The sequence below is a fragment of the Colossoma macropomum genome, unplaced genomic scaffold, assembly GCF_904425465.1.
Source record: "Colossoma macropomum unplaced genomic scaffold, Colossoma_macropomum, whole genome shotgun sequence".
Taxonomy (NCBI): domain Eukaryota; kingdom Metazoa; phylum Chordata; class Actinopteri; order Characiformes; family Serrasalmidae; genus Colossoma; species Colossoma macropomum.
The window spans coordinates 29,310,525-29,336,137 of record NW_023494805.1 but is presented as its reverse complement, the minus strand read 5'-3'; the positions used below and the strand labels follow the sequence as shown (position 1 = coordinate 29,336,137).

At 39.9% G+C, this 25,613-nt stretch overlaps 1 protein-coding gene across 1 annotated transcript; it reads right to left on the bottom strand.

Moving 5' to 3' along the window:
- Window positions 1–1,489: 1,489 nt before the first annotated feature.
- On the bottom strand, window positions 1,490–21,837 carry efs (embryonal Fyn-associated substrate). Its single transcript, XM_036596609.1, has 8 exons — window positions 21,675–21,837; window positions 20,589–20,864; window positions 15,699–17,090; window positions 12,381–12,503; window positions 10,554–11,450; window positions 8,613–8,687; window positions 8,136–8,393; window positions 1,490–4,940 (listed from the first exon to the last, which is right to left on the bottom strand). Exons 2-8 carry the CDS (start codon window positions 20,598–20,600, stop codon window positions 4,758–4,760), a joined length of 2,940 nt encoding a protein of 979 aa, XP_036452502.1. The 5' UTR covers window positions 20,601–20,864; window positions 21,675–21,837; the 3' UTR covers window positions 1,490–4,757.
- Between the last annotated feature and the right edge of the window lie 3,776 nt (window positions 21,838–25,613).

Sequence of the window (25,613 nt, the reverse complement as noted above, 5' to 3'; positions counted from 1 at the left end):
CAAAGTTTCTCTAGAATGGAGCTTTTCACGTCAACACACTCTCACTTTGTTTACATCTAAATACTTTAATTATGCAGAAACTTTGAAAGATTGGCAGAGTTCCCTGCTCATTAAAGATTCGTTAGTTTAACAGCACAGTTTAGAATTAACACAGCATATGCAGTAATGCAATTATTTTTTAAAAAGTGTAATAAAATACAGACTGAGACAATACTCTGTTACACGTTTCTCAACTATTGTTGAACAGTTTAAGTTCAAATGTAAAACATTTTTAAAATGGACCAGACAGATTATTATACACTCATAAATGTTTTATAGTCTATCAAGAGTCCTGAGAAAACCGTGCTGTTAATTACGAGCTACTGACTCAGCCAAACCTGTTTGAGGAGGTCTTCAAGTAATTCAGGTTTTTAGACTCTAATCTAGGTTTAAAGACGTTTTTTGTGTTTGACAAAAACAGGGTGAAGTGTATTAAGGTTTCCATTAAAGTACGGGCTGAGATAAATTGATTTCTTGAAATAGTTTGAATTCAAGCGTAGACTCTACTATAGTTCAGACTGATGACTGCACCCACTTCTGGCCAGACACCATTGGTGGCATTTATCAGTGGGTGGTCTCTGAAGATCTTTCTCAGGCTGGTCACACTGGGGATGCATTTTAGTAAAAAGTGTAAATGGACTCCAGCCAAAGTTTTTTTGGGAGCAAAACACATGTTAATGCCAGGTGTAAGCAGCCTGCTAAGAAGCATTTCAGCCATGACTGTTTTTTGAATGAGGCACAATCAGAACAGAGGTCATTTGCATTTGCATGCAAAAGTTTGAGCACCCCCATCAAATTACGTTTTGTTTTTGTTTTTGTTTTCTAAGTAAAAATAAATTATACATCTACAGGGAACACACTTCTGCACATTATAATGCACACTTATGCAGCAAATCAATAGATAGTGTGCACTGAAATTTGCAAAAACATATATTTAAGTTTATTCTCTGTGGAAGACGTTAACCTATTTTCACTTTGAAAATCAACAAAACATGTAACTTGTGTTCAAACCTTCGCATACAATTCTGTGAGTCTTACAGGCACAGTAACCAAATCAGCCTGTTAAATTCTAAGCAATGAAGAGAGGCTGGAAAATGGTGATGTAAAAAAGAGTTATGACTCTTTTTGGTACATAAACTCACATAAACTTAATGAGACCCCAGGGGAAAATACAAAATACAAAAACAATGTAGGATAGGATACCTTTAGACATTCAAAAATGTTAGCACACAAACACAGTAGGGGTAATAAACAGACAAATTCCTGAAAATTGCGTTGTAACAAAACTGTATTTGGAAAAAAATGTTTTTATGACAAGTACCGAAGAAAGCCTAGCTACATATCAAATAATCATGAAATTACCCATTACATACCAGGTGTCAAATGAAACCCAATAAAGAGTAAAATAAGCGCAAAAATGGGTGTCAAAAATACATTCTAGTACATCCCACATTCTTAAAGCAAAATTTTTTCTTATTGAAATACGAATGAAAATTTGTTGCAGGAAAACATCCCTGGTAACATGTGCATATATATGTATTTGATCAACTTAAAGCCATGCATACAATTGATTAAAAAAACAAACAATAAATAGGATTACAATGTTTTCTATAAGGCCATCTAATCTAAGCATTACAATGGTTTCAAATGTATTTGAGCTTTTTTGATTGACAAAGAATCCTTTGAAAGAGAAGGTCACTCAGAAGATGATGATACGAGTCATTATGCTTTTGTAAGATAGGCAGTTCCAGCCGGAATGAGAGAGTCTGCAGGGCTGAGAATCCTCCCAACTGTAATGCTGGGTTGTGCAGTAATACTGATATGATCCACTTGGTGGCGGTCTGAGACGGTACAGAAAGCGGTAAGAGGAAAAACCCATCAGCTGCAGCTGTACGCAATTCGAGAGTTCAAAACTTCAGCCTATCTATGTTAACACTAGCAGGCTAACCAACATGTCAGTGCATGAGGTTACAGATAACACTAGCAGGGCAGCAAGAACAATACAGAGGATTCTTTCATCACATTGCTGAGAAGAGTGAATCTAGAAGACAAAGATAAGATGGTTAAAAAAAGAAATGGAAGACAAAGTAAGGAATTAAGGTTTCCTGGTATTGTGCCTGATGTGGGCCATGGGGGAGAGCTGTACAACCATGACGGCTCTATCAGCCTGACTGCTATACAGAGAGGTAACAGGTTTATGCCCAGACCTGTGGATGCACCACAGAAAGATATGTAATCCTTAAACTGGTGACATGTAAGCAAAACACACGCTTGTGAAACTTCAAAGCCGCTCTGAACACTTTTTTATACACGATATTTCACATACAAATTGGCTGATATATATTGCTGTATTCCAGTTAAAGGCATAACATACATCTATGAGCAAAGGTAACAGGTTTGACGCTTGCAGTAGCCTATATTTGCTTCTCCTTTTTTGCATTGTGATTTATCTAACAGTTACTTCACTTTTATGTTAATGATGTTGCTTTTTCATGTTAATATGACTAACAGTTGTTTCCCTGAAATTCATTCACAATGGGCATGCTTCTGTCTTTACATGCAGAACCGCAACCTAAGAGAGGAAATGGGGGCAAATGAAGGGAAGCAAAAAATTTCGGAACCATGAGAGAGATAGAGAAGGAGGTAGTCTGAAAGAAAACAGACAGGAGAGAGAGAGGAGACCAGCTGAACAGGTTTCTGATTCAGTCACCGTCATGGGAAAGGACGTAATCCAACGGATTACAAAAATCCCTCTATCAACTGCGCTTCCCATCTTTGTTTTGAATCAAGCATGAGTTCCTTCTTGCCTCTCCACCTGTATACACATTCCAACCAAAACTGAATAAGACGGCGCTCTTTGGATGAATAAGCGCTTGTGCCATTTCTCTCTTAATGACATTGAAAGTCAGCCTAAAATCATTTTTTAAAAACATGGTTAGGTCCCTGGTCACATTAAGCACGAATCATACCATACCATTTAAAAAATGAAATTCTTGTCTTCCTGTTAATCAAAATTTATAACTATGTCTATCTCTAAAACAGAATTTTGATTATATTACATGCACCAGCGGACAGAGAAAATATTAACCAACAATATGACGTTTTACCTCCTCCTCCAACCATGCTCACCTATTATGAAGCTAAATGATCTGCTAGCTCAAAGCTCCTCCCTTATAGCATGTTTCAATCAAAATACGTCACTGTACGGAATGAAAATGTGTTATGATTTGTTATCTTTACTTTAAGGCATGAACTGTAGCAGCCTAAAGGCCTATTCACACCGAGACCCAACTTTTACAAATAAAAAAAAACACGCTTTGGAAACTGCCAATGCATATTAATTCATGTCAAGTCCGACTGCAACCCAGAGTGAAGTTTTTAATCAGAGCTACCTCCATTTTCTGTGTTCAGAGCATTCAAATCAGGTTGACCAATTAGAGCTCCGCTGTCATGGTTGCAGTCCAAACAAATGGCAGCAGAACTACTCTTGCTTGTTACAAACATGCTTGCTAATTATAAAAAGTGGGGGTTACAGAAAATACATAACAGATAGTAGCTGAGAGGCTGAGAATGATGGTGAATATATTAGTACAACATAGCAACTGTTTATATGCATTTTTGTTTATCTAAGAGTAGAACGGGTAGGTTTTTTTGTAGAATGGTTGTATTTGGTTTGTGTGCCGTTGAGTCGCAGTGCTTAAAGGAAAAACGCAAAATTTATCATTGCTGCTACTCGAAAAATCCATGTTTACTTCTTTCTCTAAGTTCTCAAATTGTTAATAAACAAAACCACAAAACCATGGTGTGAAAGTTCCACTACGTCAAAAATTGCACCCATATATTTCGTCCAAAAAATCTTGCTTGGTGTTAGGGCTGAACAATTAAGGCAAATGTCTAACTACAAATTTTCTGACCAATTCTGAAATTGTGATTTAAATACATTTATTTTATATAAATTCTTTTTTTCTGCCAAGAGGACCAGGACATTTTTTTCAGATGAGGCTTGTGCCAAACTGCCTGTTCACCACAATTATTTGGTTAAATTTCCCCATTTAAAACTTGTTGAGGCAACATTGCAGTTCTTGCAATTTGAAAATTGCACTTTTTCAAATTGCAATTTCTATAAAAAAACAGTTAATCATTCAGCTCGGTGTGAATAGACCTTAACCTGTTTCATGTGACAATTCAGGCCATCTGTATAATGCTGTACCTAAATAAACAAAACCACACAGTAGCCTATTTATTTTGTACGTGTGAAATAGAGAAGAACAGCCCCTGACCTAACCACGGATAATTGTGCCCTGTGTGCGCGACCATCAACCATCAACCTAACTTTGTTGTAAATCAACCGAATACAAAATAAAGCCAATACAAAATGTGCAACAAACATTCCTCACACCAAACCAAACACCCATCAATAAGTTATTAAGACGCACAACAGTGTGCTAGGCACCCAGAAAACAACAAACAATTCAATAACGAACGTAACGCTTAGAAACTGGCACTCATACTCACACACGCACACATACACAACCACAAATTCACCATCTCGAGGCAAGCATCACCATCGAATCACTGTGTTACCGGTATAATCAATCAGAATACATCTCTGAATACAATCAATAAAGAAATGTAATAAAAATACAAACACCCACAAATAAGGCATTCTGTCATGAAACTTTGTAACCAAAGGGAAAAAAAAGAAAAAATAGAAGATATCAAGATATTTCTGCCAGTCGCTGAAGGAGCCCAGAGAAACCAGCGGCTTGCTGGGACAGGTCAGCCACTCGGTCCACCATTTCCTGCGTGGCTGGAACTGATGGGTAATTTTGAGCAGCGCCTTTGGTTGCAACAACAACAGCCTTCAGGGCCTGACAGAGACGTCCACTAGAGGTGGTGACCTGGAGAGACAGACAGTGAATTGTGTGTGTGAGTTAAGGTTGTATGTGGGCAGACTTAAGGACACAACTGTGTTGCTAACTTCATTTTTGTAGACTTGTTCACATGCGCACACATACATACATTTTCTTCACAGATTGCTCTAATCTGTTTGTCTTCTTACAATGACAGCTATGTTGAAAAAGAAAAACAAAACAAAAAAAACATGCCATGTGCAAACTGCAAACCATAGGCAAGTTCTGATAACGGAGTTCACTTATAAGACTCTTCTTAGTCTTCAGAAACCTGGATTTTCTGAAACCTCTGTTTCTGTCAGTTAAGTCATAGGAAAAAACAGAGGAATCTAATCCCAGATCAGCAGTCCTATTCTGAGAAGCTTTGTGAATACGGGCCCTGGTGTCATGACACGTAGGGGTGAAAAATGTATTTAATTAAATTAATTGATTATAATAATATCTAACAAAATATGCACTCCATTTTTTGACAAAATATTTGGCTATTTTCAAAAGTATAAATACAAAAAAGAGCATATCTGGTTTGTTTTCACTGTGCATATTCCACTATGATTTAAAGAGTTTCCTGCCCCAATTTAGTTGCAGCCGATTCCCATCTGGTAGCTGGGTCTCCCCATCACACAATGCTAAAAGCTGGGAGAGTGAAGGGCAGCACAAAAAGCACCACTGCATCTTTTCAAACTGCTAATGTAGCGCCATTGGGCAACTCAACACCCCTTCCTCACCCCTTCCTCGGTGGCCGTCAAGCTTTCGTTTTTTTTATGACGAGGATTTGCCCTCTCTTGCATTTTTTTGTGCTAAATAATAAGTATGATCCCTCATTTGTCAAATAATAAGTATGATCCTTCATTTGAGTTCTCAAACCTCTCTCAACACAAAATGGTTAGACAGCACCGGCAACAACCACTGATTCTTTTCCTTTCTACATCTTACAACCGTTGCTATAGCGCCACCAAATTCAAGCTGCCACTTCGGTGTAAAAACACAAAAGACACTCTCTATAGCCAGTGTTCGGTTTGTCCGTTCTGGGCTACTGTAGAAACATGGCGGTACAACATGTTGGCCTCTGTTAGAAGATGAATGTAGATATGAAGGGATCATTCTAAGCTATTGAAAACAGAAATTCGTAGTTACAGGTGATAATACACTAATGAAAACATGGTATACTATATTTAATTTCTCTAATATATCTCCCTAAATCTTACACACTGCACCTTTATAAATCCTTCTCACACCCAAAGCCAAGCACATCATCAGGACATTGTTACAGGTAATGTTCAGGCTGTGCGTCATTCACACATACAGCACATACAAACAGGTGCACACGCTCATACATGCCATGAAAATCCTGATGAACAGGAGCTGACATTCACAGCATGAACAGCCAACAGATCCTTCCTTTCTTTATCATGCATAAAAATACACTCCTGCAACATTTTTCTCTCATAGAAACTTGACCGTAAAAACACAAACATTCTGCTTTTCTGGCCATGCTGCATTGCTTTTAACAATAACTTTATGGAGCACTTTTCATAGTGGTGGCAGTATAAAGTGCTTTACAGACACATGATGAAGCTTAACAGTAAATATATATATATTTTTTTTGCCATACGCATTAAATTAAAATCATATAAGGCAAATGACATTGATCAAATTAAAAAAGATAAATATAAAAAAAAAAGATTTTTAATTAAATGCTAAATTAAAGAAAAACATTTTTAAAAGTGAGCGCCGAGCTTGACTACCCAATAAAAGGTGGAATTAAGCTCCACAGTTTAGAAGCACAATAACCGAACGAGTCATTCCATGTTTTCTGTAGTTTTATGGAAACTAATTTGCAGAAGGCAAATCTACAGATCTAAAATTATGCGTTAGAACATAAACAGACAGACATTCTGTGAGGTATGTAGATGTTTTAAGACCATTTAGTGCCTTAAACACTAAAAGTTACAGTACTTTAAAATCTAGATAGAAACAGATACAGTTAGCCAGTGCAGTTCTTTCAAAACAGGTGTCATATGAGCTCTCTTTTTTGCTTTTGTTAGGATCTGTGCTGCTGCGTTTTGTATGAGCTGTAGAGGAAGGAATGTTGACTTAGGTAGCTCAGTAAAATGAGCATTGCAGTAATCAGTTCTGCTTGTAACAAATGCACAAACAGGTTTCTCTGCTTCAATCTGAGATAGAAAAGGCAGAACTTTAGCGATATTTCTTAAATTAACAACAACTACTTTAGTGACTATGTTTCCATGCGGGATGAAACAGAGCTCAGAATGTAAGACAACATGCAGTTTTAATACTTCAGGTTTGGTATATGAAGCAAATGAGCCCAGCTTATCATAAAGAATCTTTCTCTGACTTTTAGCAGCAAAAATCAGTATTTAAAATTTTTCCTCAATTTAGTTTTGCATAGAAGCAGCCATGCATGCGTGCAGGGTGAATTTCTGTTCAACCATATCCGCAAAGGGCCGTGTGGCTTGTTCATTCCAAACAAGCAGGAGCACACCTGATTCCACTTCTTTAATCAATTGCTCAGCCTTCAAACAACTAATCATGTGCAGTACTGTTTTTTTAAAAACCTGCAGCCACACCAGCCCTTTGGAGATAAGATTGGACACCCCTGCTGTAGCATGATGTACAAAATACACTCTTGTGATATTTTCACTCACAAAAACAAACTTAAAAAATCTACTTTGAAAAATTATACGTTCAGTTTTTCTGGCTATAACTACACGTCATCGTATTTCTCTATAATGTATTGTATGTGTTCACATTTGAGCCCTGCTGTAACCTCCCAGGTATTGTACTGGGTCTCATGCAGGCAAGTGTCAACTTTATCAGGATTTTGACTCTGGCTTGCATTTACGTTTAACCTCTTACAATTACACCCTGTTTAATTACCGTTTAATTCCAGGTAAATAACATTAAAACCATGTAAAAGAGTATGTTTGAAAGAGGCTTTAGACCAGCCACAGTCTGTGACATTGCGTGAACTTGTGATCTCCTGACAATAGTACTTAGTGTACTTTTAAAAATTACTCTGAATTTCACCAATAAATCTGCACCAAATGAATTGTGATGAAAGCAGAGATCTTATCATTCATAACTGAACTAAATTCCTTGTGAGTTCAGAGATTTACACCCCTAATGATACCTATACAAAAAAAAGTCTAAGAAGGAACTTACCTTTGCCCTAAGGTCGGAGGAGCTGAGGAGACGGGCAAGCGTATCACCAATAAAAACCAGCTTGTGTGCAGTCACAATTAGACTCTTCCCCTTAGAAACAAAGATCCGTGGCGGCTGGTTCTCCTGAACGCTGTTGAACAGTGTGTCAATGGCGTCGCCCAGGCAGGAGAGGTGAGCCAGGCTTTGGGATGAATAGAATGAGAGAAGTTCTGAATCCTCTAGAGACAGAGAGCCTTGGAGAGGAGGAGAGGGACTCAACTGGTGAAAAGAAGAGAGTGATAAAACAACTAATTACTGTTTTTTGTCTTTAGTGGCAAAGTAAAATGGTGAACTATATATTTCAGTGTGCTCTTGATTTTGTACAGAAAAAAGGCAGTGTGTAAATTGCTTACAGACTGCAGACTTCTGCAAACACAAAAATATTCACACTTTTACGTGTCTATGTGCATTTGTTTGCATGTGCATGTTGTTGCTCACTCTGGCATCGCTCGTGGAGATGACATGTGATGTACCATTCTCTATCTGTGAGTCTGGAGATGGCTCTGGCTTTCCCTGAATTAAGACACACAACCAGAGCTCAATCAGACCACACAGCCCAAACTTCTTGATTACAGAAGGATGAGGTAAGCAAATTTACAACAATTTGTACTGTAAATAAAGGGTAGATATCAGTGAACCAGTTCACGATAGACACGTATAGGAAGTGTCAGAGGAAGTAGTTTCATTGAGGCAGACAGGTAGAGATATATATCAGGAATGCACCAATCATTCATTTTTATGTTCAATTCTGATTCTGATGTCGACAGACGATTTTTGGCTAATTTTTATTAGACTTTTTAAACTTACACTGCGCGAGCTAAATGAAGACACATTAGCACATTTCCAGTACTTTCTATTAGCCAAAATACTAGTGTAAATAAAACCTTTTTTTTATTATGTTATAAATGCCAAACTGGCATTTTAAATGTTCAATTTTAAATCAGTTGCCTATTTAAATTACATGGACCAAACAATGTGCTACATTAAAAGTATGAGGCAACTGGCTGTTTGGCAAAATAAATCATGCACAATTATGGTGTAGCCGCAGCTGCTTTCAAATAGAGTGCAGGTAAACTTACCTGCCTCGCATTATTTACATCATAAAATTACAACACAGATCTGCCAAAATAAAAACGATAAATTGGCCAATTGCTGATTTTGTGTTTTGGACAAAAATCTGCCAAGTCTGAGCTTGGACATTTCACAATACATGATATGCAGTGTTACCTACACATAGATTATACTTTGCCAGTGTGCCCAGGTAGATTTTGCCCATTTAAAAAAATAGTTTGGCATTTCTTTTTATTAATCCATTTAAAAAAAAACAATATGCAGTGCACTTTGCAATTGGACCACTATGTAAGTGCAGCTCAGGGTGGGGGAAAGCAAGGGAGAGTGTAAGACATGGTGGAAAAGTATCCAGCAAGAGCATTACATTAGCTAATAGATGAATATTGAGAAATATTTTAAGAGGAGGCTGCATGAGGAAAGTGACAGATGTAGCACAGGTGTCTTAATTTGTGCATTTCTGCACATTTCTCAGGTCAGCGTAAACCTTACTGACATACAGTCAGGAGTAAGGGCTTTGTAATAGACAAGTGCATTTTGGTCATTTCCAGTAGACATTTTTAACTAAAAGACGTTAGTTGAGTTCAGCTTGCAACTTTGTTTTTGATGTGTTTAAGTCCTTTCACCAGTGACTGTGGTTTTGTGCTCTGTGTCAGCTGCAGGTAGACCATACAGAAACAGAACCAACCAGACCAAGTTCCTACTGTCAGAAATAAAACACTTTGAGTCACAATTTTCCCCTGTCAGAGCAGCAGTGGTTTTCGTGCTTCTAAACAAAACCCTCTGATATGCTGTAGTGCGACCTACATGAGCCGTCCTTTACAGCACTCTAACAAAGACTGCAGATAAAAAACTAAGCTACAGGCACATGGTAAAGTTGTGCCCCTGGTCAAATGACATGTTTTGTAGACTTCTACGTGAAAATAATTTAAAGTGTCCTCTACAGAGAACGCACTTCTGCACATTTTAGTATACTGAATTTTACATATTGGTGAAAAAAATTAAACATAAATGTCATGTTTAAGCTTGTTCCCTGTAGAGGATGTGTTAACTTATTTTCACTTACAAAATTAACAAAACATGTAATTTGACCAAGGGTGTTCAAACTTTTGCATATGACTGTATATACCAAGTGGCAGTGTGCATGGTGCACCAGGCAGCAGGACAAACCATCCGTTTTTTGTTAATATTTACATGGGAGTTTGTTGACAAAAAAAACGGTCTTCATGAATAAACTAACTTTTGGCTGTTAGCCAGATAATGTTTCAGGGAAAATTGGTTTGAATGACCCTGTAAGCTCAGGTATCTAACCTGCAGTTTGACGTATCCCACACTGTCTCCTGCAGGGTATGAAGGAGGGGGTGCAGGGGTTAGTCCGATCCCTGCATACTCGTTCCCTTGTTCCTCATCCTCGGTTGTTTGTACAGTTGGTGGCAGAGAGGTGGGTGCTGGGGGCAAGGGGAAAGCTGCAGGTGGAGGAGGGGGCAGCGGGCGCTCCTGGATCCAGCTCCCTTTACGTGAGCCCATCCCACCCGCCATAGGTTTGACCTCAGCCACTGGCAGGGCAGGAAGTGGCCTCCGTGACAGAGACTCCTGCGAAGGGAGGCGGGGCCTAGTCTGAGTCTGCAAAAGGGAGGCGGAGTCCTCTAGAGCTCGGCGAACCATAGAGAGCAGGCTGTCGGCTGGAGGGGTGGAGCCACACACAGAGAGGGCGGGGAGAAGGTCTGCGAGCCTAGACCAGATCTGCTGAAGAGGAGACGGGACATCCCCAACTTGACCCGCCTTCCACATGGAAAGTATCTCAGCCAACGAGGAGGCTAGGTCCCTGGAAGGCGTAGTGGTGACCGAGGCAGAGCTCAGTGCTGATTGGACGAGAATTGAGAGGGAACTTTTCCACTGGAAGTCGCCAGAGCCAGTGCTGGACACAGACAGGCGGCGGATCGGGACATCCAGAGTGAGAGCAGGCATGTCGTAGATACCGCCATCGACTTCCGAGACATCCTCAGGTGCTAATTCCGGTTTTCCTGGACTAGGGATGGAGTAAACTTCAGACTTTCCTCCTGCGTCCACCACCACAGGTCCAGGCATCTCACCAGATTCCAAGGGCAGACCTGGAAGACTTGGAACGCTGTAAACATCATCTTCAGCTTCAACACTCGCTGGGGCATTGCAGGCTGGATTCAGAGCAAGGGTGGGAACATCATAAATCTAAAACAAGGTGGCAGTGGAGGAGGGAAAGAGAAAGTTTGTTATTCAAAAGGACCTGATAATTGCTCTTTTAACAACCCCTGCAGTTCTCAGCCACTGTTCAGTTAAACAATAGCTTTGTTCTAAAGGCCATTGTGTTAGAGCTCAACTGGTTCTGTCTTTCTACAGTGGGGAACTGTGCATAAAGGTTAAACTGTGCTCTTTTCCTTTGCTTTTGTGGTCCCTTAACAGAGAGCCCATATAGTGCTTTGGCCCCTATTCATCGCTTATGTGTGCATGCCTTGTGATGACGCATGCCTCCAGTGACCTTGCTGCTTGCTGAGGGCCCTTGTGGCCTAATGCTGATCTAAAACGAGAGCACAGGGAAGCAGACTGCACTTTACACCATGTTATTAAAGAAAGGAAGTAGAAACTCTGTATTAACTATGTATTATGTATATGTTATTAACATTCTGTAACCAGTAATTACATATATATAGACTTAATTATACTACTGAAGTTGATGGGCAGGGAGGGGCAATCCCAAAAACATATCTGAGGTAACAGTAACGATTAATAGAAAACAGATGAGAGGGAGAGGGTGTGTGGGTGGAGAGAGAGAGAGAGAGAGAGAGAGAGAGAGAGAAAAAGAGTCAGGCCACCCAGTCCTCCAGAGACAGACGGGTGTGACCAGCTGAACGAGGGAAGGGCGACAGACAGATGGGATTAGCTCACAGCAGTGAAAAACAGGTGTGGCCCTTAAATGAAGGAATGAGAGAGGGAGTGAGAGAGAGAGAGACCAAGAGAGAGAGACAAAAATTGTACGGAATTGTAAACAGATGGTGCGATGAATGCAGAAGAGGAGAAGAGTTTGAATGAAGGAGGGATGAGTGGAGCTGACATATTTAGAAGGGGCTGCATGGAGACAGTGTCATGTTCCTGTTCTCATACCTCTGATCGCTGGTCAGTGAGTAAGGGGACGGTGCGGGGGGTGTTATAAATGCTGTCATCCTCCTCCATAGATACCGCAGGAACTGGGTGCTGCCATCTGTTGGTGGGTGGAGTATCATACACCTGGCGAAAAGACATATTTAATTCAGTGTCTTTTTAACTCCTTAAATGCCCATGCTGCAATTCATCGCTTCTATAACTTAAAGGGCCCATTTCACAGAAACTTGATTTTTTTTTAAATATAAGTTTGATGTAGTCTGTTAACACTGTTAAGGTCTGAAAACATACCATTCAATCCCCAGTCATCCCAACAGAAATGTTATAAGTGGACCTCAGGGAAAAAACATCATACAAGAAAAATGCATGGTATTGGCCCTTTAAGAATAATTCAGCCAGTTTGTGTAGTTTTCCTTGTAATTACTGAGTAATAACCCTTAGGATGTAATAAGTCTGGGAATTTTGGGGCTTAATTTTCTGTAATCAGTGAACTAACATCCTTGTACACAGAAATGAAGGGCATAACCATTTGAATATGCATCAGAAATTCAAATTTGTAACACTCTATTGAAACCTAAAACTTTATCTCCAATACAGCCTCTTATGTATCAACTTTGGAAACTGTTGTCAGCGAGGCATCTCTGTGCATCCTACTAGAGTAAAGTGAGCAAGGAGGAGGAGCTTACACTAAGAACACATTCATTCTAAAATGACTGGGCTTTTTAAAGCTCAATAATATATTCTGAGGGTCATGATTTTTGACGTTTTTTTTGTTAGAGGTCAGAGTGGCCGGCACTGAAAAAGATCTGTTGGAAAACTTTCATTTACCTGAGCCGCACTAACGCGTGGAATATATAGCCAGGGCTCTGCAGAGCTTTTTAGCGTTACAATGATAAAACATCAAACCGCAACTTGACCTCAGAATTGAAAAACATATCAAACTTGAAATACACTCACTGAGCACTTTATTAAGTACACCTACCTTGTTTCCAGACTCATTGTCCATTTTATCAGCTCCACTTACCATATTGGTGTACTTTGTAGTTCTACAATTACAGACTGTAGTTCATCTGTTTCTTTGCATTATATGTTTCCCAATTTTACCCCATTATTCAGTGGTCAGAACCCCCACAGGACCACCACAGAGCACATATTATTTGAGTGGTGGATCACTTCCAGCAATGCAGTGATACTGACATAGTGGTGATGTGTTAGTGTGTGTTGTGGTGGCACGAGTGGACCAACAAAAAATATCAAGCCAATAGTGTCCTGTCGGCAGCATCCTGTGACCACTGGTGAAGGACTAGAGGATGATGAACACAAACTGTGCAGCAACAGATGAGCTACTGTCAATGACTTTACATCTACAAGGTGGACCAACAAGGTAGGAGTGTCTAATAGAGTGGAAAGTGAGTGGACAGTGCTTAAAAACTCCAGCAGCACTGCTGTGTCTGATCCACTTGTACAAGCACAACTCACACTAACACGCCACCACCACGTCAGTGTTACTGCAGTGCTGAGAATGATTTACCACCCAAATAAAACCTGCTCTGTTGTGGTCCTGCGGGGGTCCTGACCACTGATTAATGGGGTAAAGTTGGGATAACAAATAATGCAAAGAAACAGATGGACTATAGTCTGTAATTGTAGAACTACAAAGTGCACCTATAAGGTAACTGGAGCTGATAAAATGGACAATGAATGTAGAAACAAGGTAAGTGTACCTAATAAAGCGCTCAGTGAGAGTACATGCATCATTACAGCCCTAATGTGCAAGCATGTAAGCTGTGGACATGGTGCAAACATTAATATATGACTAGAAGACACATGTTCAGGTACTATTAAATCAAATCAAATTTAGATTTTTGTGCTACACCCCTAAAAGAAATTAATGCAAATTTCATTGACACTCAAAACCTCAGCTATTTTACATTTTATGATCATATTAACTACATTGGCTACATTTTCAGCAGCAATTGCACAAATACACATTGATTCCATAGACAAACAGGCATAGACCTAACCAAATGTTGCCTGAAGAGTTCACACCCTGAGCTTATGGAGAGCTGGACCAAAGCCAGACTGCATGGTACTCCTGTTATTGTCTGTAACTGAACCCCTTTACAAAGTTAAACTGACTGGTTTATACATGTTGCTTCATTGTATCAAGACTCTGATAAAGTAGGACCCAACAGTTTTCAAGTTGCACTCTGAAAAACTCTGCATTGTGAAATACCCCCATTGCCTGTCCATTCATGAAAAAACAGGAAACAAGCAAACAATGCATAGAATTAGTCACTAAATCTTAATTTTGCTCATATCTATCATTTTTTTCCCCAATCTGTGTGTATTGTTAAATGTGCTTGGCTGCTTTACAAATGAAAGTCAAACTTAATGTACTAAAGGTTTGATTTAAAATCAAAATCCAGCCAACAGGTAAACGCACAGGCCCATTATTATTCACTCTCGGCATACTGCAAAGTTAATCTACAGTGTGTTCTATTAAACTTGATACCATGGCATGATACCGTACCGTATTTTCTTTTCCAATACTGATACCAATATAAAAACCTTGAATATCGGCTGATGCTTCACTTGACAGGGAATCCCAGCAATTTTTGAACATCTCTACATAATTAAATGGTTGAGATGCAAACAAAGCCATTCAAAGTGGTTTGATTCGAAAATCAATCCATTCTAGGGAACTTACTGAGTCAAAACGTATATTTAAAACACATTCCTGGTGAAAAGATACATGCAGGGTGTGGTAAGGCAAAAAAATATACTTTTTTTAGATTTAGCACTATTTTACCATTTTCAACATTACATATAACACTCAGATGTCACAGGCAGTTTCACAGGTCATTCTGGACAGTAAATAAAATGTCTGTAAGTGTGTTGTAAACAATGAGGTTCCCATCACTACTGTAAAGAAATCTGAGCAGTTAAATTTACTCTACAACAAACCTTTTTAAACAAACCACTAGGAATTATTCAGTTTACATCTTAATGATACAATTATGCAGAAATTTACAAAAACTGTGGAACACCCCTTTAAGATGTGGTTCAAAATGTGCTCAAACTACCCTCTCACTCGTACACACTACACTCTGCTACCCCATGGGAAGAAATACACAGCTAAACACATCACATCACACAGTGTGAGTGTGATATTTCAGGATAGATATTAATAGGATTGGATCAGATTCATTATTTTGCCCCCAACAACATCTGAGATTCAACATTTTCTGCTGATAATCATCTCTAATTAAAATTGTCGCAAAATTCAAACAGCACAGCTATTAGTATCTTTGTTCATACCTGATCACCAAGTTTTCCATCATCAGAGGTCACACGCTCTTTGTTTTCTCCTATCTTCAGCACCTCTGTGGCCTTTTTCTTCTCTTCCTCCTGTTTTACTCCTTCTTTACTTCTTTGTCTTTGTTCTTCCTCTTTATTGGGCTGCAGGAGTGCAGGGCCTGCCTGGAGAACAGGTTTCATGGCAGACACTGCTGCAGACTGAGGTACATCCTTCCTGGTTACGCCTCTAACCGGTGGTGCTGGTGGAGGGGGCTTCCGGCCAAAGTTTGGAGATCCTGGTGCCCCGGCTTTTCCTGCACGAACCAGAAGAGGGGACCCCCTCATTGCAGCCTGGGACAGCTTCCCATGACCCGCGGGCGGGGTGGCAGAGGGACCCTGGTTTCTCACCGCAGGGGGCGTCTGCTTTAGATTTTGTCCTGAGGCGGGCGATACCACTGTAGACCTTGAAGGTAGTTTGCGCTCCATTTGTGGAGTCCTTGACATGGCTCCCCCTGGCGGGGTTGGGGTTTGGTACATCCCTGGGGCTTCCTGACCTGCTTTGGGCTGGCTGGTTGCAGCTCCATCTTGAAGCCTGGCAACAGGCGCTGAAGCAGACTGTCCTGCCACCGGAGAACCACTTGTCGGAGTTTGATACAGATCCTCGCTGGGTAAAGCTGCCACGGTGGGCCGAGGGACCAGATAGCAGTTGTCCGAATGCCCCGTGGCCCCCGACTCCCTTGGGGTTAAATAGGCAACCTCTCCTGCTGCTTCCCCTGGAGGTCTTGTCACAGCCATGGGAGTGAGGTACACTGACTCTGACGCTAAAGCACCCTGAGATCTATATTGTGTTGCTAGTGGTGCGGGTGAAGCAGGGGTTTGGTAAACTGACCCAGTCTCACCGACCCGTCCTCTGAGAGAGGGTGAGCGAGGCCGCCCCTCCGCCCCAATCTCCCCCCAGTCAGGTCTTGGCCTGGGACCAGAGCTGGAGTGAGAGCGGGGACGCCTGCCTTCAGTTTGCCGGAGCTCCCCCTGCCTGGCCGGTCCTGATGCCCCTCCTGGACTCTGGTACACCCCTTCCCCCAGACTCGGTGGCGACAGGTACACCCCATCTGCATCTTCTGTGCACATGCCATTTGCACGGGTTTGTTGGCTGGGAGAGATATAAACTGAGTCCACACTAGGAGCCCGTCGGGCGTCGGTGCCTGGCTGGACAGGACCTGGAGCGGGGGCGGTTTGGAGGAGACGTAATCGGTTGGCTGGGGCGATGCCCTGGCGGCCATGGAGGGAACAGAGCCACCAGCCAGGTCCCCCATCCTGCTCCTGCTCCAGAACCATCAGTATGTCGCCTTTGCGGAACGCGAGCTCCTCTGGACTCTCTGCCGCATTGTCAAACAGCGCCTTCGCTAGCACTGTCTGAGATAGAGAAAAAAAATGGGAGGCAGAGAGAGAGAGAGAATTGAATAGGCTTTTGTTTCAAGTTTAAAGTAAAAGAAGCTACAGCTACAGTAAAAGAAGGACAGATGAAGTCATGGAGAAGAGGAAGGATAAACTGAACATTGATAAATCGCAGTTTATGCTGGGTAGTACAGATAAAATGCAATTTCATAGGCTGTAGTGGGCAGCTGAAATTTTGAGTTTTGTGATAACCGTTACACCAACATGCCATAAATAAATTCAGATAACGCAACATTCTTGAGCTGTGCATGTGCCAAAGCCATGAACAAGCCATGAACCAGCTGATACTGATAGCATGAATGACTAATATTTTTCAAATTCCAGCAGTGTCTGATGGTTGGAGGCACAAATGTACAGGACGCATATATAAATCATTTGTGAAATTCCACAAAACTGAAGTTGGATTCCTATTCCAATTTTCCTTTCCACCTTACATGGTGCAACAGTTACATTCAGGCACCTGTACAGGTATCAGAATGTATCTGCTACTCCATTTAATAAGGAACGGACAATTCTAACAAAAAGCTGATGAATAAGAAGCCAACTTCAGCCTAGAAATTAAGGTGCAAAAAAACATTTAGCATTTTTGCCTGCATGGCTAGGGCTAGACAGCAATATTAACATGGGTTCACCTATATATTGTTAAGTTTTTTTTTTACTATTTTGCACAATAAAATATTTCAGATTTACTTTGGTTGAACCATTGTTCAAAAGAAGAAGACAAATCTACAAAAATAAGTTACATACATATACACAAAGAAGAAAAAAGAAGTGATAAACTGTTTCATTTAACACTAAATAAGTCCTACACACAGCAATCACAATTACTTCATAAAAAATATCTGGAGTTTAAAAAGGTCATGCTGGAAAGTGCCACTCATAACTCAATTTGGTGAAGCTTAAATTCAATGTACTCAAATTTAAAAAGCTTAAATCGATTTAGCCAAGCTTCCAGCTGACTGTGCTTTCAGAGCTCAAAACAGACATTCAACTCCATCAGCTAAACTTCCACGTATTCTACTGTCAAGACGACAGCCAAACATAAAACCTATTATTCAGACAGCACAGGACACACTGACATTACAGTGTACTTCAGTTTCTCCTGAGTTCAGCAGATTGTGCAAACAAGCATGCATTAGATAAAAAATGACCTTGTTTTCTGGTTGCTTAACAAACAGAACTGACAGAGAATCTAGCAAAATCTTACTGACAAAAGCCTTGTCGCTGTTCGGGTCAGTTATTTTTTTTTATCTCCAAATAGGCAACTTTACATGAAAAGAAAAAAAACAAAGGATGCATTGGTAAATCTACCAATGTTGAGACAAAAACATAAAATTTAGCATTCAGGTGGATATACCTCTAATTTGGTGTTTAACCAAAAAGATAAGGTAATTTAACTGGGCTGACATATAATTTTGAGTTACCTGAACTTACTAATTAATAGTACGTTAACAGATTGAGACTCAGAAAGGATTATTTCACATAGAGGGGTGGGATAATATAATTTTTACTAGTGTTTCCCAGTAGTTGTATTTCCATCTGAATGTGCCAGGTCAGTCGTTTCTATGGACTGCATGCTCCCATGCCAGTAACAATTCCAACACCTTGTATCTTCCATAAAACTTGCTCTTGAATTAATCTCAGGCTATGTTAACTAATCTGTGCTAATTGACACGTCCATAAAAATGCTAGCATATCCTGTGGAAAAGGGGTTTCTTAAGTATGGAGGAACTTGAAGAAGCATTTATTGTGTGATCTGTTAAGCTGATACATACTGTCATACCTCAAGTGTACAACTCCAAACATTAAAATGTAAAACTTTCAGAAAAAGGTTTGATTTTATGTGGCAATATTGACTTTTGGCTGAGTAAATTTCCAAGCTACTGACAATGCAAACGACACAGTGCATTCACTTGAGACAGCAAGACAGATGGTTAGGGTAAACAGATTAATGGTTAAATTAAATGTTTTGACACGTTTTCTACTCTTTTCTGGAGTAAACGCAGGGTGTAAATCAAGTACCCACTCCCATCTCTGTCAGTTATACTGAGATTTCTTGTCCTGCGCAAATTGGTAATAAACATTACAGACATTCTGTGGTAAACTGCCATTACCCCACTTACCTAAGTCAAAGTAATCCTATCCAATAGTACTGTAAACCTATTATTTAAAGTCCAATTTCAATCGATGTTTAAAGCGCTATTAATTTATTAATATTATTTTATTAAAACATTAAAGTTAAAACAACATTTTTACAATGTAGAGGGTTTCAAATGCAGTAAAATGAATGAAATGCGTATATTTAGCACAGTAGCCCAGTGTCCCCTAAACATTCTGCTTTTCAGGAGTACAATAAATGCAATCATCAAATATTCGCCTGCAAATGTAAAATGGTCAAATGTAAACATCTGTCTGATGCTGATAATTTTTTAAAGCAATTATCTACTGATACAGATATGATATCACTGTGCATCCCTAGGTTTTTTTTTCAATGGTTGTTAATGTAAAAAGAGTTTAGCGCAAGAAGCAATACATGTGCATGCATACTTAAGGAAATACTTTATGACAATGTTTCATGTTCACTCTTTTCAGTAACAAGATATGCTGTTTAAAAATTATCCTATTTTGAAGATGAGATATAAATCATATTTTGTTATTCTTAGTTTTTGTTTAAAAAAAAAAGAGTTGCCATTTTAAACACTGTAGCTCGAGCTGACGCCAGCCTGGGGTGAACCTCTAGCTAATCGACTGACTTTGACTCTGCCTTCCACCAAATGGCTTGTGTCTGCTCAGTGAACTGACACTAACTATCTACTGTCGAATCGTCCAGGTGTGTGTGCTGCACAGGTGGGTTGAAGTGACTCTCCATTACAGCATTTAGGCTGTTAATGACACAAATGCAGTCCCATTTGTGCACTAATTCAAAAGAACTGTGTGGAGGTTGGAGGGGTAATAATAAAGGCTAAGTTGTTTGTGAGTGCAAAGACACTGCAACGGATACATTTTCTCATTCTCTTGTTATTACTGCCTTTTAACTCTTAGCATACTAACCTATATGCATGGGCAATACAGCAAGTGAGAGGTTATTGGCTGTCCTTTAGCACAACACAATAGAGTAAATAAGCAAATGAGAGAGGGAGAGAGAACAGATGATCATGGGAGAAATGAGCGGGGGAGGGGGTCCACATCTGTCCCTCAGTTTAGGCCCTTTTGTCATCCGCTCAGCCTGAACCTCTCTCATTTTCCCTCTCTCTCTCTCCCTCTCCCTAGGGGACTAACTACTCTGGGACAAGCTGAGCCTCTATCGCTCCTCCTCCACTTTCCCAAAGGGATTAAAAATTATTGGTTTGGACAGCAGTGGATTTAAGCTTGGTGAATGTTAAATACCAAAGCTTACATGTCAGATCAGCACATCATTAACGTCCTTCAAATAAACACATACACATATACACTTACAGAGAGTGACATGGCTGCTGCCGATTGTCCGTGTTAATGCTCGGGCTGGATCTCTGCTGGTTCCAGGTCGGACCTTTGTTCCCCCTGTTCACTCGTGGAGAGGGTGACCCATGTGCATGTTTGCCAGAACTGGGCACTGAGTTGGATCTCCCGATGGCCAGCTGTCAGAAACCTGCCTTTCCTTACATCCAAAAGAGTCGGCTTCTCGCTGAGGTCATTCTCCTGAGGTGTCTGGGAATCACATCCTCTGTCATAATGTTATCCTCCACTTTGAACCTGGTGAAATAAAACAAGCCCAATGATGTTTTCACACTTTTCAGCTTCTGTCATGATTATTCAAATATCCAAACAGCACCACGTCCACAACATTTCCTTTGATGAGAGCTCCAGTTTAGTACAGTGACCAAAACCCAGTGAGCTCAAACAGTGAAGCTGAAGAAGAGCTAAACCAAAAATCTGGTCATAATTAAAGGTTTTTTTTTTAATACCAGCCCCTATCCGACCGCCCCCAAACCCTCTAATGACCTCCTATTAGCTATCAATTACATGATAATAAGTACTTTCTTATGCTCATAGATGGGTATTCATTGTGTGTACTTTTTAAATACCTAAAGCCACGAAGACTCATCTTTTTCTTCTTTGTTGGTCACCAGACACGAATTACTCTCACATTTCAGCCCTTCACTGGGTTTTATCTGGCACAGACCTTTTTATTTCGGGCCCAGAATAGGGCTAAAATAAAGAATCAGTTCCAATGAATTCATATTCAGTCTGTTCATGGTGTGAATCTCCTTGGGCTTTTGGCGATGGTTATTATGAGGGCAGATTTGTTGGGAAACCAAAGGTTCAGCCACGTTTCGTTTTCCATCGCAGGAACCCCATTCGAGCTCACTGTCCTTACACGCTCACAGCGAATGGAAATCAAACTGCAGCTCACATTTCGAACAATGAAGCCCTTCCAGGCCCTGAAATGCATTTTCAGGTTGAAAATATGTTTTATTTCCAACACAAAGGCCACTTCGGCGTTACAGCCCCGGGCAGCGCGGAGAAGATGAGTCTGAAATACAAGAAAAAACGACGTCTTACCGTCACATTGCCGTCCACGCTGCACCGAAAGGAGCCATGAGGAAAGCCATTTAAAACATATTCCTGCAGACGGAGGGTCTCAGCACACTGCTGTTAGTCGAGCTTTCAGCGTCGCCCTCCCCGGGCCTGAACGGGGATTTGGGTTTGAATTACACTCACCACAGCAAATCCCCCTCCTTCCCCACTGAGACCGAAAGGGCGCCTCCTAGTGGACGGGCCTGTGAACAAAGACGACTTGCTTCCATTTGAGGGGTCCATATTATAAAATATTCTTGTATTTTATATTTCCCCCGAGGTCCATCTATGATGTTTGTGCGGCGTTATATACCAAAATCCGTCGTAATTCATTTTAAATGACCATGTTCACTTTTTGACGACCCACTCTTAAAACATTCAAACGAGCTGTTTTCGGTACTGTGCTTGTAAGACTGATACATGGGGTGGGGACCTGAGCACAGCAGTTAGGCCAAAAATGACTGTCTAACTGGAATGCCCCTCACTTCTACTCCTGTTGGACAGAGCTTAATGCCTGGACTAGGTTTTCTAGCTAAATGCAGTGCAAATTAACTGCATGATTGGAATTGAAAAGCTTTACATTACAAATTCACATATACATCAACTTACGTTATGGCTTTTTTGTGCTATCCTATATGGTGATTTTTTTTTATAAACAGACTGAAATAAAGCAGCACGGAACTACTCACTACATGCAAACATATAGGAAAACACATGCATAACGCTGTGGTTCTGAACCAGTAAAATGTTCATCAAAATAACTGGCACAAACATTTAAAGAATTTAGTCTTTAAGCTTTCTCTTAGACTGTATAAGGCTTGAGAAGTCATAACGAAAGAGTGCACCTTTCTACACATGGTCTGGTTTGCGCACTTCAACTCATACCAGAGCTGCTGAACTAAGTTTATTGCATTATTGCAGACATGTCTTATTTGTCACTGCACTGCACTACTATACATGTTGTTTGATCACTTTCATAAAACTCAACTGAACCTGAAAACTATTTTTGGTTAATTATTTTTGGTTGATTATGAAAAGGGTGTTCTGACTCCAGTAGGTAAAATTTAATGTAAATTGTGATAATAAACTGGCCAACTGACCTCATCAGTTCATATCCTTTTAGCCTGTAGCCCTAAAACACTCCTTGACTGCCTTGGCCATGTTTCTTGGATCGACTTGTTTCACAGTAATGCTCAGCCAATGACTCTAGAAGTATTTTCTTGCACAAGTGTAGACGTGTTTCTGATGATTTCTGCAGAACTTGTACTGCTTTCATCTTTACTTATATTGTCAAAATAGGTGGATTATCCAGATACAGAAGCTGCTAATGTATGCTGACTGTGACACCACCACTGCTAAGAAAATGGCATAGCAATAGCATAATGCTACAGATTGTCCTATTGTCGTTTTCTGTTTTATCGTATTATTGGGCCATTATTATCATTTTTAATGATCATAAAATGTTTGTGTCTTGTGTTATATCTAGCATAGTTCTGCTTTTAAAATCTCCAATGATTAGTAAATTCCTACACCCACAAACGTTTTTAGAGATGTACTTTGCAGATTTTGTGATTTTGAAGGATGTGTTTTACTATATGGTTCATCCTTCCTTTGTGCCTTAATTTTATACAACTTTATTTGTTTCTTACAAAGGACATTAGTGATCCTGGACATATATGTATACCTCAATCTCAGACAGCACAGACGACAGGAACACAACCATTTTTAGAAAAGAGAGTGAAATGCCTAAAACAAAACTAATAATAAGATATGACATACAGCACTGTACAGAAGTCAGAGACCGCTCTTCATTTATTTAACCTCCAGTCAAAATGGCCAAAAAGCACAAGTTGTAATTTTTTTAGGAGATATTTCTGAGGAGATTAGAGATAAGCTAATCCATTTGTCAAAGAAAATGTGAAAAAAGTAAAAAAAAAAAAGTGTTGAAAAAGAATATAAACAATGTATAGAAAATATTTTTTTTCTTGGAGAGGTCCACTCTTGCTTCAGATCTGAATATTCTACAGGTGTTTCTGTCCAGTTTCTACTGTGAGAAGACACCTCAACGCTAGGAAGAGTAGGATGTCAACAAGCAAAAGGATGAATGAAAGGATGTGTAGCTGTCAAGAAGCCATTACTGAGAAATGGCAACAGACAAACAACAAACAATGGACCAACCACCCCAGAGCCCAGACCTCAACATCACTGAATGTGTTTAGGATTACTTACTGTTCAGAATGGTGAGCAGCACAAAACGCAACCAGATTCTAAGACTGAACTTTGGAGATCTAGGAAAATATTCCTGCAGGTTTCTTTGAAAAGTGGAAGTAAATCACAAAAGAATGGGAGCTGTTCCAAAGACAAAAGGTGGACACACTAAATAATGGAAAAAATATGTGGTTGAGGCTTGTGTGTCATTTTCTGTTACATACTTTTTGTACTTTTTTCCTGATGCTGAAAAATGAATAATTTGTACTTAATGGCAGTTTTGACAGACATTGAGTGAATTAAGTGTGGTCTCTGACTCTTGCACAATACTGTATGACCCCATTTCCTAGTTATTTGAAAAACTGAGTGTGTATGTGTCTCAGATGTACACATACAATCACTAATATGTTTGTGCATTGTGTGTATTCATTTCATGCACTTTGTGCATTAATAGATGCGTTAGCAGTTTTAATTCACGGTGCTATATGCATCACATAAATTCATAAGTAATAAAGAATAAAGAAAGCAAAAAAATCTACTTAGACCATGAAGATACATCATGAACCATATCTACCATTTACTCACTGAATATATTTAAATAAAAGTAAGAAATGCGTCGTGCACCAATTTGATCCCAGTTTCAACAGACGCATACAACAGAAGCTGTTCTTTGAAGTCGGCAACGTATGTAAATAGGTGAAGTTTGGTCACTGCATTGTAGAAGGACAGCTGACCACGTCTGTAGTCCATGTACATTCCCAGCCTAGCCGGTGTGGCGTAATGTGTTGGAATGGCTTTACCATCGTTGATTACTATTTTACCATCTGCTGAGGCAATTGTCCAGATGCCAGCAGCGGGAGAAAAATCATGGTTGTTATCTGCATCAAATGATGCTGTACGAAATCCCACAGTCCACGGCACAGTCTGTGTTACTCGAAGTTCCAAATAGACCCTACTGCTGGGCAGGGCCTTGGATGAAACACAAATGCACTTCAGATACGTCTCAGCCGTCGGGACTCGGGGAGGACTGCTTGGAGATGCTTGATAGAGACTCTTGCCATCATTGCTCACGCTGAGGAGAGCATGAGCTGATTTAGCTTTAAGAACCACATCCGCTGTGGACAAATTACAAACAAAGCGAAAAAAAGTTTCAGGTTAAAGGTACGCTGTGATAGTGGTGACCTTTAAGTCTGGAGATTTTATTCAACCCACATCAGATACCCAAAACACTTTGGGCTGTTGAGGCATTTGCTGTGAGACCCAAATGGATTACCCAAAGTCCATGAGGAGTCATGTGATGTACAGTCAATAACCATTATATTTGGGTGATGAGTACTTTGTTACTATATTTAAGGATTATTTTGAAAGACTTTACTGAAGTATTGCTTAAATTGAACATGGTGATTTGATCTGAGTTCCTGAACATGTAATTTTATTAAATAGACATGGAACCAAATTCATATTAGTGTAACAGAAACTCCCCAATACTATGCTAATTTGTTTTTTTTTGTTTTTTTTTTTGTGCAAGAACTATTACTGCACCACTGCATTTCACACCATCAAGAAAGGAAGAGTTTTAAACCAGTCAATAAAACATTTCCTTTTTACTTTTACATCTTTCAGTATGTTAAAATATAGAGCTGAGCAATATGGCAAAATAATTCTTCAAGAACTTTTTACAGTACACATTATGTCAGTTTTTTTTCAGACATATGA

Excerpts from the sequence above, each read along its gene's own strand:
- efs (XM_036596609.1), bottom strand. Across the intron at positions 12,504-15,698 it reads ATGGAAAACTTGGTGATCAG|GTGTATGATACTCCACCCAC; the intron begins GTATGAACAAAG and ends TCTTTTCGCCAG. Across the intron at positions 4,941-8,135 it reads CCTCCGACCTTAGGGCAAAG|GTCACCACCTCTAGTGGACG; the intron begins GTAAGTTCCTTC and ends CTGTCTCTCCAG.